At 32.4% G+C, this 13,800-nt stretch overlaps 1 protein-coding gene across 5 annotated transcripts in view; it reads left to right on the top strand.

Moving 5' to 3' along the window:
- LOC136984329 (epidermal growth factor receptor kinase substrate 8-like) overlaps nt 1–13,800 on the top strand; it is an 89,495-nt gene that overhangs the window by 37,375 nt on the left and 38,320 nt on the right. For all 5 annotated transcript variants that reach the window (XM_067281264.1, XM_067281260.1, XM_067281261.1 and 2 more), the window contains 2 exons: nt 3,153–3,283; nt 10,051–10,178. In XM_067281264.1, coding sequence (XP_067137365.1) covers nt 3,153–3,283; nt 10,051–10,178 — 259 coding nt within the window. The remainder of the gene's footprint in view (nt 1–3,152; nt 3,284–10,050; nt 10,179–13,800) is intronic.

Raw genomic sequence — 13,800 nt, 5'->3', positions numbered from 1 at the left:
CACGCTAGATAATTAAAGCGAATTATTCGCTTAGCCCTCGAGTGGGTGTACTCAATATATTTTAAATAAAATCAAACTTTTGCTTATTTTTCGTAAATCATCATAAATTAATTTATATTTAGTAATTTAAATTATAAATAACTTATTTAAAGAGCATAAGACGTTAGTTAGGAATTATTAACATTTATTATCAGTGATGTCGTTGGCAACACGATTCTCTCAATGTTTATATCACTTTAGCGATAGAACTGTGATAAGAATGGATTTTTGACAGAAATTTATATATATATATTTTTCTCGTAAACAAGAAATTTATATTATCATTTAAACTTCTTGTACTGAAGCAGCATATACATGCTAACAGAGAAGAGTATCGTTTGTTCGAACATTTGTACCTGCACATCTGCTTCCGCCATTATTTTTGAACTTGTGACGGACCTCGTGGAAAGCTTGAAGCGACTTAAGCTCCTTTGAGAAAGCGATTTAAGCTGAGCCGGTTGTTTGTAGTTAAACCAGTTTAATGTTAAGTCAGTTCCGTTCATATTTCATACCTTAAGCTGGCTTAGTCATTTAAGCTGGCTTAAAATGTACAGTGTGAATAGGGTATAACAAAAAAGAAACTTAAGATCATAAATGACATCATAACACTTTAAAGTGGTCAGAAAATAGCCTTTGCAACACGACCTTTGATCTTCCACCAAACAAATGCTGTTGTCATAATTGTTTTAATGGCTTTATGGTGGCTAAAGTGTAATTTTTAATAAGTTGTTTACTAAAAAAAAAAACAAAATGTGCAAAAAGTTACACCTATTTGATAAGTACAAAGCAGACAAATCTCTGTAACAATTTTTATTAGTTGCTTAGATTATAAGATATTATAAATGTAACAATTCCAAATATATTTCCCAACCCTTGAAGTGGATAGCAAATCACGTTCGTAACTTGACATTTGAACGAGATTTTTACAGCTAAAAAAATAAATAATATATTGTATATATATTTTAATTATGTATCTATGTATACTTTTTGGTATATTCACATTCCTAATGCAAATTTGATGTTTTTGTAATTCATCATATTATTCATTATACAATATAGCCGTGAGCACGTACTGTACCTCCAAATAGCAGACAAACTTCTTGGTCCTGACTGTGTCAGCTATTTGGAGATTATACTGTATTTTAATTAGTCAAACTTTGTCCTATTTTTTATTTGCCCTAAAGATAGTTAGATCATCATTTTATGCTAATATTTATTATAAAGTAATTTATTAAATTAAATAATTTAGAACAGTCTAGAAGAAAAGATTCCCACAGAATAGAACTCAAACCAAAGTTTCACTTCAAGTTAAGTTTTGAGATTGAGTCATAGTAAAGACAAGAAATTTTGCTGATTTCTTGTCTTATCTATATTTTTAATTTAAGTGAATGAAAATTAAATTCTTATTTATGCATTGTTTCTCTTGAAGCTTATGCGCATGTGTCATTATTGATTGAACAGTTTAAATTTAGGAGACAATATTGAGATTTTAGTTTTTAGAGAGCTGATTTATATTGGATAAAACTGAATAAATTGATTTAAATACTGCAAGAGTGTGATTATGCAGATGCAAACAAGCAAATTTGCCAAGCAATGTGTGAGCAAGAATATGTGGCAAGAAGAGGTGATGATGTTTCTCACTCCTAAGTACAGTACGACCATACCAATGAAAGCAAATGGGAGAAAGTGGTGTGAAGATGATAACATCACAGGGAAGCATGAACTATTGCACCATATGGAAGTAAAAATCAAAATAATTTGACTATGATGCTAACTACTAGCAAAAATACTCTTATTAGGATTACTCCATAAAAAGAAAACAAAAATACAATGTTCCTCCTCTTTGGAAACAATGAAAAGATATAGAATTTTATTGTAATTTATTAAGAAAACAGAATTTATGACTTCATGTGTATCTATAGTTTGAAAAAAAAACCAAAAATCTTTTTATAGGTACAATAAATGAAAGATATAAGAAACCATTGTCTACTCATGCCAAGGTGCATATGCAATATTCAGTGAGAAGAGATGTGGCCTGATAAATATCAAACGCTGTCAGATATTTGCAAGAGCCAGAAATTCACTCTCACCAGCGAGATTTCTTGCTTCTTGCTTGTGCATGGTTTTCCTTTGCAAGAATTATATCACTCGCAACCTCTTGCTCACTAATAGATTCACACCTGCATAGTCTCACTCTAATAGACAAATCTAATTCTTTTGCATTTTCAAAATATCATTTAATTAAAGTGTAGATTGTAAAAAAAGATAAATTTTAATTGATGTCAGAATGGTTGTTTCTATTCATAGTACTTAATAGCTATTAGTTTATAAAATTTTTTTTTTCTTTCTTTTCTCTGTAAACATTCAGGTGAAGTTGAGAATTTCAAAACAGCACTTCTTTATTTGCTTAATTTACTGTCATGTATTCTTTTAGTTAAATCTAATAATTTAAATTATAAAAAGACCAGAGAGACATTTTATATATGAGGATTTTGAAAGTTGTTATTATTTTTTAAAAACTTTTTTGCTATCAACAATTCCCATAATTTTTAAGATCAGATTGTGCTTGAGATTGTTATCTCTAAAGTTACTAATTAGTCTCAGAAAAAGTTAAATGAATATGATGATTCATCAACTTTAATGCTTATTTGTTTAATTGTAATGTTATAGTCCATCTATACAATTATCATATGTAGTTATGGTGAAGCTCCCAATCTAGTTCTTATAATTATTTTCAGGTTCTGTAATTTATCATGGATAGAATAGAATAAAATTCTGGAAACTGAAAATATAAACACTGACTTAACATCAAAAATTAAAATATTAAAATGCTTCTATTCCATATTTTGCTAAATGTTTTTTCGTTTTGATATAGATTTTCACTATTATACATCATTTTAAGTTAGTAATTCCTGGTTGTTGAGTTTAGTCTTATTATCAGTCTCATCAATATTTTTGGAACAGTTTTATATGTAATTTCTCATCTAACAAAACATTATTTTGATTTTTTTTTATAATTATTTGAATATTAATTCTTATTTACTGACAGAATTTTCTAATGAAATATTTATTAATAATTTAATATTTAATGATAACCAATTTCTATATTTCAGATACAAAGAGAATTCTCATCATATACCTCCTCCACCTGTTAATCCACCACCTGATCCTCCTGCAAATGGAATTAATGTTAAAGAACAAGTTAATATGTTTAATGCTAATACTACAGGCTCACCAAGACATAGTATGTTAAAGTTATTTTATATATTAATTTGCTAAATATAAAAAATTAAGTATCAAATGATTTTATTCCAAATATATAGATTTTTTACCATTCAAAGAATATAATGAAATACATAAAAATATATTCTAAATGATTCTTTATCCAAGAGAGTAACAAAAGCAAACAAACCAAAAGATTTTTGCAAATTACACTAAATATATAAGAATTTCTTTAGTACAGTGAAACTTCCATTAACAGACATTCCCAAATAGCAAACACTTCTACTATTGATGACAATAGCATCTGATAATGGATGCTGTCGTCACCCATAACCAACCTTACAAAAATGCAATGTTCCATTGTGAAGTGTGAAGCGCGATAGGAATACACAGACACGTGAATTCAATTAAAACAATTTTAATTTCACGATAAACAAATCTATACAGATGAGTTCTTTTGGATTCCCTCAGTCCAATTTCTCTTACTGTCCGATGGTAACAATAACCCAAGTAGCTTACCTTCTTGGCAACTACTTGCCGGCAATACTAATCAAACCCATGCGATCCTTAACTAAATTAAACCTAAAGATAGAAAAGTATAGAGATAGGGAAATGAGAAGAATTGATAGGATAGTGGGGTACTCTTGTTCTTGCTGAACTCCGATGCCGGCTGGTGCTTTGTTCTGCATGTCTCTGGGTTTGTCAATGTTTTAAATATCTTCTACTATAATTTCTTTTCGGTGTCTCTGACTCTACAGTCCGGATCCTCACCTCACGGCTCTCTATTCGGCCCTCGTTGAATTCCATCACGAGCTCACTGTTTTCGTCTGTGCTTCTTCATGTCCGGCCAGAGAAAAAGTGACCCTTTGTGACCCAGATTTACCAGGTTGTTCAATAAGTTTTGTCGTTCGATAAAAAAAACACAATTTTATGGTTTGAAATACATTTTATTATTCAATATAATTTCCCTGAACTTCAATACACTTGTTCCAGTGATCTTCTAATTTATGGATTCCATCCCTGAAGTGAGAATCCGGAAGACTGTCGAAATACGCTTCCACGGCTGCTATTACCTCTTCGTTCGATGAAAATCGTTTCCCACGCATGAATTTTTTAAGATGTGAGAACAGCCAGAAGTCAGAGGGAGCTAAATCTGGCGAATAGGGAGGATGTTGCAACAATTCGTATTTTAATTCGCTGATTTTCACGATGGTTTTTTGAGCTGTATGAGAGGGTGCGTTATCTTGATGAAAAATGATTTTTTTCTTCTGTAAACCAGGTCTTTTCTCACGAATTTTTATATCCAGCTGGTCCAAAAGATTACAATAATAGTCTGAGTTGATTGTTTTACCAGTTTGGAGATAATCCACGAACAAAATTCCTTTTGCATCCCAAAAAACTGATGCTAACACCTTCTTGGCCGATTTCTGGACCCTAACTCGCTTCGGAGCCGAAGTACTGGGTTCACACCACTCCTTAGCCTCTTGTTTTGATTCAGGATCATGATGGTAGACCCAAGTCTCATCCATAGTAATGAAACGACGCACAAAATCCTTTTTATTTTTTCTAAAACGCTCCAAATGTTGCTGAGAAAGTTGCATTCGAATGTGTTTTTGCTCCATAGTTAGCGAATGCGGCACCCATTGTGCACACAGCTTTCTGTAACCCAAAACATCAGCCAAAATATTGCTCACACTGCCTAATGAGATCCCTAGGGCTTCTACTAAATCTCTCTCAGTTAATCGACGATCTTCCAAAACCATATGCTGTATTTTTGCTACGATTTCTGGTGTTGATGCACTTTTTGGACGTCCTTCACGTGGATCGTCTTCAAGACTTGTACGGCCACGTTTAAATTCAGCAACCCATCTTTCTACTGTTCTAATTGAAGGTGAAGAGTCCTTATACACTTTTACCAATCGTTCATGAATTTGTTTTGGTGCTACACCTTCCAAAAATAAGAATTTTATCACTGCACGATATTCAATTTTTTCCATTGTAAAAAAATACACTGACACGTCAACTTTGAACAGCTGCAAATATAGAAATGAGTTGACAGATCTACATGAAACTTCACACGTGTTTATAAAAAAGTAGTACTATTTTTAGAGTAATAAAACGACAAACCTAATAGCGCCATCTCCTATTGAACGACAAAACTTATTGAACAACCTGGTAACTCGTCCTCAACTCGAAGTCTTTGTCTCACACGGCCCCCTGGTGGATGGGGAGTGGAAAGCCCTTGTTCCCAGAAGCCAGAACAATGAACAAAGGAAGTTAGAAAGAAGGATTAAGAAAGAGAGAAAATTATTAAAACTAATTAAATCTATAATACATATGTACAAAAATATATGGCGTACAGCCACACCATCTTCAATATTTTGAAATAATTAATTACACATGAAATATTTTGAAATGAAAACAAAGAATCAGTTCAAATACTTTTTCAGAGGATGAGTTTTGACTGTAGGCATCAAATAAAGACTGGCTCAAAATAGGAATAGGAGGAAAGCAGATTGTAAAAAGCCAAACAATACCGTTAGAGAAGATTAGAGTTTATCTGTTAGAGAAGTTTAATCTGGTTAAGCTGTTAATCACCATTTATCATTATGTATATTAATGTTATACTTCTGTATTATTGTTGAAATTAAGTGTGTGATACCAAAGAACTATAAACTTTTCTGAAATTTCATTCAACAAGAACTGTAGTATAGTAGTAACGAAGAAACTTAAGGTCATAAATGAGAGAAAACTGAATATCTTCCTACATTTTAAAGTGGTCGGCAAATTGCCTTCGTAACACAATCTTTGAACTTTTAACAAACAAATGCTATTGTTATAACCATTTTAACTGTTATGTGGTAGCTAAAGTGTAATTTTTAATAAATCAGTTACTGAGAAAAGTAAAAAATGTTCAAAAAATTACACCTACTTGATAATTATAAAGCAGACAAATCTTTATTGGTATTTTTTTGTCAGTTAGATCATAAATAACGTTATGAATGTAACAATTCCAAATATCCCATCTCTTGAAGTGGATAGCAAATTGTCTTCATAACTAAACATTCAAACAAGATTTTTACATCTGAAAAAAATAAATAATATATTGTGTGTGTGTGTGTTACCGGCAAAACCCGATTTTACGCCAAACTAGTTAATCATTAATATACTTTAATAATAATTCTAAAAATAAAATTAAAAGGCAGTCAATTAGATGAACAATATTTATTCAAACATAGTCTACTTAATTATAAAAAAACGGGGTTAATGTTACCCTACATATCGAAGGTGACTGCTCGTCTCCAAGTCCAGCAATCAGAAGACAGGGAACAGTGGGGACACATGTTCTAACCTAACCTAACCTATTCTTCTCAATGTCAGATGTGGTAGCTGTATATATGTAATGTGAATGTATGTCTCTTTAATCCTGTTTAATCTTTAATAGCTGTGAGGGAGTCTACCGAATTTATTTATTCAAATTAAAGAAACATACATTCACACTAACCTATTCTAGTAAATTACCATAATTATTAAGTAGACTATGTTTGAATAAATTTTGTTTATCTAATTGATTGCCTTTTAATTTTATTTTAATTATTAATATACTTGAATAATAATTCTAAACTAGTTTGGCCTGACATGCTTACACCAAACTAGTTTGGCCTAGGCAAAACTAGTTTGGTGTAAAATCGGGTTTTGCCGGTAACATATATATATATACTAATTGTACAGTATATGCTGCTACATATACTTTTCAGTATGTTCACATTCTTAAAGCAAATTTGACGTTTTCATAATTCATTGTATTCTTCATTTTATAATGACCAGGTTAAAATACAATATGGCTGATATACCTCCAATAGCGGACAAACATCTTGGTTCCAACGGTGTCCACTATTCGAAAATTATACTGTAATAATGAAAAGTTACAAGGTTACATCTTAACAACAATACTGGAAACAGTCTTTCTTTCTTTCAAAGGATAGAAGGCCTAACCTTAAGGCATAGCCTTTGAAAAGGAAAAATGATGAGTTTAGATGAAGTGAGAAGGTGAAGGAAAGAAAAGAATGATAGGAAAGTGTGAAAACATGAGATCCAGAGCAGCCACCAAGTCCCATTTATTCAAACAACCAGAGTTACAATAGAATTACAATAAAATTCAATACACTTGATCAGTAAACAAGCCTCAGAACTTTGAGGTGGGGGAAGTCTTAAAACAGCCTTTGGCTTTGAGATCCCCCTCAAGGCCGCTTAGTATAGCCCCCTCCTACTTGGTGGAGAGGATGGAAAAACCAAGAGTATGTCCCCTTTGCTTCTGGGTGTAACAATTAGGAACCGACATATACAGTACACCAGATGGCTGGAAACTGAGCAATGGATACAATGTTCCTTCTGGACACAGAGGACATGAGTGACAATATACTTTCCCACTTACCCAGTGGGGAGAATGAGATACCATTCTCAATACATACAATAAAAGTTACAATTACAATAAGAATTACAATAAAAGTACAATACATACAATGAGGTAACAGGAAACATGCCTCAGTACTTTGCCTCAGTACATGAGGTAACAGGAAACATGCCCCATCCTCCCCACCAGGTTGGGAGCTCTACTTTTGCGATTTCATTGGGGAAACTCAAAGCCAATGAGGGTTTTCCCTTGCCACTTTGAGGCAAGGGAAAACCCTAGGACAGTCGTTCGCTTTGAGTTTCCCCAATGAAATCGCAAAAGTAGAGCTCCCAACCTGGTGGGGAGGATGGGGCAACAAAGAAAATGTTTCTTTGGCTCAATGCAGAGCCAACACAAAGCATAACACCAGATTGTTGAAAACAAAACAAACGATACAATGTTTCCTCCAGACTTCGGAGGAAACAGGTGACAAAACAGTGAGGCACAAAGAACAGGAATTAACAATTTACAGAGATGACAGTGTGTGCACTGACTAACAATAAGATTACTGGAAACAATCTAAGAGAAAATGATCTTTACAATCCAGGATCATTAAAAATGCTGTGTCTGAACTTTAGATTTTATAACAACCATCATGTATATTATCTGAGGTAGCTGACTGTAAAAAACTTAAACATAGCAATCAGTGCTTCAATAAATCTTAACACAAGAAACTTTAAAATTTTATTAATAACAAACATTTATAATTAGACATCACTTTTATTTCTCTTTGGTGTAATAAAACACCAAAGAGAAATAATTTCAAACTTAGCAAGTAGAAATTCATTTTTTAGTTCTAGGTTAAAATTTGAAGTTTCAAAACAGAAATAATTCTCAATTATACAACAAATTTTTAAATTCTAACTCGTTAAGTAAATTTCCATGAGAGAGTCTTTTACAAGAATTTGCTTTCAAATCTGTCATTCTTATTAGAAACTTCATTTCAACTTACTAATTCTGTCATTCAGCTCTATAGTTGGAAATAATATTGCATTAATTTTGGTTGCCTGTACATGTGTATATTTTACTTATTTTTCTATTGACGAACTTCAACCAGAGAATACAAAATTACTTGCATTATGCAAATTCATATCATAGCAAAATAATGAAATAAAATTTACTCCATACCAATCAAAGATTGTTGTTTTGATTCAGATAGTGTTTACGTAGGTACTACTTTGAGAAGTTTGGAACAAAGAATCAAAGAACATAATACTCCATCAGAAAAAACAACGATAGCACCGTTTTAGCATCTTACGCCAACCAACAGGAAGTTAAAGTTAAATGGGACCAGACTTCCATTATTAGACCCACGTTTAGCAAGCACTCTATCAAACATCTTGAAAAACTTGAAATTATAAAGCACAAGTAAAAACAACTAGTATTAATCATAGGGGCGCTGACTCTGTCCACAGCCTGGAAATCGTTTTATGAAGATAAACTGTAATTATTAGGAGACAATAATTTTTTAATGCGAAACTGTTGAACTACTTATGTATTTATTTCTTACATCCTTATCTTTAATTTGTATTTATTCCCCTAAGTGCACAACATTGTACATGAAAGTGCACTTATTACTTTTTGTAATTTTAATCTATTGTGTTCTATTTCTTTAATGTTCTTTTTACTTTATCGTTTAACTGACGAAGATCGTTAAAGACGATCAAAAACGTTTTTACAATATTAAATTATTTGCTTGAGTGTTTAAAAGGTGGTAATTTGTATAATAGAAGTGAAATTTTAAACGATGCAGTGAAATTTTGTAAAACATTAACCTAAATTGTATTGTAATCTTAACTTATATACACAGAAAGTAAAATGCTTCCAAAATATTATGATTAGAGCCTAATTTTTTGTATTTTTCATTACATTTTATTCTACATGAAATTAAAACATTTTTAGACTTTTTCTGTTTGAACATTGAAATATTTTTCATATTTGAGAATGAAAGTAGGGATAATTTAATTTCCAAATAAAAAATATATATAATATTAATTCAATTAGAAATACTGTTTAAAATTCTGAAAAAATTAATTTTCTGATTTTACTGCATATAAAACTACACAAAAATAGTGCATAGAAAGTTTTAATTGTTTTTATTTTTTAATAATATTTTGTGTGCATTATAAATTATTATACAAAATATTAATTTTTATAAATAATTATTTATTTATTATAAACTTTGTTTTATAAATTAAAAATTTTAGATTTTCAGTATTCATTATAAACATTATAATTAGAATTATATTGATGTTTTTGTTTTTATAAATTTATAATTGAAACTACTTTTTATTTTAATGATATTTTGGAATTTAAATCTTCATGTTCAATTACAGGTGCATTGCATCAGTCACAAAGTGGTTCTCAACCAAGAATAGATGGTATGGAAAGGACAACAAGCTATGGAAGAGAATCAAATGATGAAACTAGCTCTACTGGTAGTGACAAATATGAAAAAGATGTTGTAAGTTTAATTTACATGCTTTGAGTATGATATTCAAAGTTTCTGTTAAATGAAATATTTAAAAACAAAAAAAAATTAACTTTATTCATTATCATAACATAGCTTATTTTAAAAAAAGGCAAAAGTTTTTCAGTTATGAATGCATTAAATGTTTTTAAAGAGTTTTTTCATCATCTTCAGTAGCTGTGATTAAACATTGATGTTTGAATGTTTAGTATTAACATCACAAGATGAGGAGAAAATTCTTTGAAAAATATTTAATGCATTCATCACTAAATTTTTTACTTATATTCCTAGTTTGTACTAATCCTATTTTTTTTAACTTGAATTATTCACTTAAACTCTTTCCATAGTGTTCTATTTTGTGTGGCTCTAGCCAGGGCACCTGGTCCTATCTAAATTTCAAGGACAAAAAGCAAATCTCAAAGGCATGGCAAGCAATGTTCAACTGGCATTATGGCACACAATACAGGTGCACCTGATGGATTAAAAAAAAATTATAAAAAAGATGATCCTCAAAATTCGAATGCATCAGTCATATCTATTCCAAAATAGAACACTAACTAGTGCCAGAAAGAGTTGATTTTAGAAGGTTCTATCTGAGGAAGGTTCTAGAAGTGACCAAAAATGTTAGTAGCCAATATCACTTCCTAAGCCTTTTAAATTTCCGGTACTCCATACGAAAATTAACAACTAACTAACGTTTTCGATTGCCTCCGCGATCTTCGTCAGGTTTTATCGACGGTTTTGAAATAGAATGCAAAAGGAATTATTTCAAAATTCAAACGATCGAATCTCTCCAGCGTGCAATAATTGCGAATGATCTAACATGCAATTAATCTCCCTGATACCATCATAAAAATGTCTCTGTCCATCCATACAGGAATACTACACTATCCTGAGATGCTACCATCGCGGGTGCATTTCGGAAGATCAAACAAAAACCTGACGAAGATCGCGGAGGTGATCGAAAACGTTAGTTAGTTGTTAATTTTCGTATGGAGTACCGGAAATTTAAAAGGCTTAGGAAGTGATATTGGATATTGGAGTACCGGTATGAGGATTGTTTTCTATGTTAGTAGCATAATAGTTTTCAAACAACATGCAAAGTACAATAAGGTTTGTAGGTTTTATTTATTATGCATACTCTAAGTAAGTCTGTACAGTACTACTGTACTGTGCAGACTTACTATGGCATCCAACTTTTTTCATCAAGTCAGAGAGTTCTAAAATAGAATGTGAGAAAGGAATATATGATGATGGTTTTTAAAAAACATCATACATGGTGTGGTTAGAAAATAATGAGACTGTGATCACCTGCACGCAACCATCACACGTGGGCTGAAGTGAGTGGGTGGGTAAACAACCTTGAACAAGTTAGAAAAAGCACAGCAAATCTCAACTTGCTACTGCTATTAGATTGCTGTGAGTGGACATGTTAGCATGCATTGGAAGAATGGCCAGCTTGAAAGAGGATCAGTGTATCAACCTGAAATTTTTGATGAAATTAAAAAAAAAACTGCACTGAACCTTTGCACTTGCTATGTGAAGCATGCAGAGAGACCCATGTTTTTGTCATGCACTTGAGTTCGAATTGCACAGAAGATTTTCTGAGGCTCGAGAAGATGCAAAAGACAATGAACATTCTGGATGGCCCAGCTTGTCAAAAACCGACAAAAACATATGAAAAGTGGAACAAATTCTGAACCAATACTACTACAAAGAGGTTCTAAAATCTTTGCAAGAAAGGATCAGAAGAAAGCAGCAACACTTGTGGCAAAATGGTTTCATCTTCCATCAGGACAACACACCAGCCTATTCTGCTCTGTCAGTGAAGCAGTTCTTGGCCAAGAAGGCAGTAACATTACTTTAATACCCACTGTACTCACCTGATTTAGTTCCATGTGACTTTTACCTTTTCCCTAAAGCCAAGTCTGCTCTGAAGGAACACAATTTTGATTCAGTTTCTTCTGTGAGGAAAAAACAGAGCTTCTGTGTAGTTTTACAGATGACCTGCGGCACTGTTATGATCAGTGAAAGCAGAAGGATCATGCATTGAAAGAAAACACAACTAAAGTGAGTATACTACTCAAGATTTAGCTTCAGTCTCATTATTTTCTAGCAACACCTTCTATGTTCCTTTTACATATTACATTTTAGAATTCACTGACCTGATGAAGATCTCTTATGTATATCAAAACATGTTATTCTGTCTTTTCATTGAGCATAAAGCAGCATCTCACTCATTGGATAAAAGAATTTCAGGTGTGGACTGCTTCATTGCTTTTTTTGTATTGTTTGTGTAAAGATGTAAAGCTTCTCAAGGGCAAGACAAATATCGTCACTATCACTCGCAGCATTATCTTCAAGCATCATGTGAATTGTATTCAGGGTTGCAAAAATTTCCTTATGATTGATAGGAGTTTGAGGTGGTGCCTCATTGTCATTTTTATCACTGCTGTGAACATCTCATTTGCACTGGTGTTGTAACTGCATCCAGGTTTGGTATTGTCTTTTCAAAGTTGATTGCAATATCATTATCTATATATACATAATCTGGAAACTTTATGCTATAATTGATGCTTTCTGTTAAGGTTTCTCATTCAGGTAGCACTTCAGTTTTTGTTTTGCTGGCTATTTTTTATGTCATCAGCATTTGTATGCCGTTGAACAAAACCTGGTTTTGAAAAACAGTTTCTGATGCTTTTGGCTGGAGTTTCTTGCCAAGAGACCACAACATTCTATAAGGAATCCAAGATGTTCCATTTTCTGATTTATTCAGTGGGTACACTTAAAGAAATTTCTCCAAGCATGTATTGCACCAAACACTTCCTGTAGCAAGCTTTCAGTTGTGAAATTATGCCTTGATCTAAGGGCTGGATAATGCTGTTGGTGTTTGCTGGTAAAAATATCACTTGCACATTGGAAAGATGTAGGCCTTCAATGTTGTGGGATGACACTTTATCCATCAGCAACAAGACCTTTCTTTCTTGTCTTGCCATTTTATTTTTAAAGCACAGCAGCCAGTCTCAAAACATCATTGCAGTCATCCAAGAATTTTTATTCGACTTATATGGGTAAGGTAGCTGCAGCTGTTCTCATACAACTTCCTGCCTCATGCAATGAGGGTTGGCAAATTTTCCAATTATTACAGGTGGAAATTTCTCTGTACCATTTGCATTCAACACCAGCATGGCTGTATTCCACTCTGTACTGTGTTTGCCATTATGGCAACTTTTGCCTTCAGTGCTAATGTCTTGGATGACATCAAATTGTAGAACATACCTGTCTCATCTAAGTTGAAAATGACTGATGCAGATTTGCCACAGACATTCAGAGATACAATGTTTTGGTAGACTTGAAATTGGAACAACCATCCATTGGAACACATAAAGTCATCGATTCCCATTCATGATGCCAACGTAACTGCCTTTTCTTTGATCAGAGGTCCTGATGTGAGAATTTTTTTGAGTTTACATTTCAAAACCATTGGAAAAGAACATCTTCTAATTCTAATTTAGCAATTTGGTGCCAAAATGGCAAATGGAAAAGCATTTGCTATTTTGCCAAAAGCATCAGAAACTGTTTTGAAAAATGGCTTGGCACCAAATTCATCTGGTTG

Source organism: Centruroides vittatus, unplaced genomic scaffold (genome assembly GCF_030686945.1).
Source record: "Centruroides vittatus isolate TY-2023 unplaced genomic scaffold, ASM3068694v2 contig_913, whole genome shotgun sequence".
Lineage (NCBI taxonomy): Eukaryota > Metazoa > Arthropoda > Arachnida > Scorpiones > Buthidae > Centruroides > Centruroides vittatus.
The sequence above is the reverse complement of the archived record's forward strand: the minus strand, read 5'-3'. Positions and strand labels throughout refer to the sequence as shown.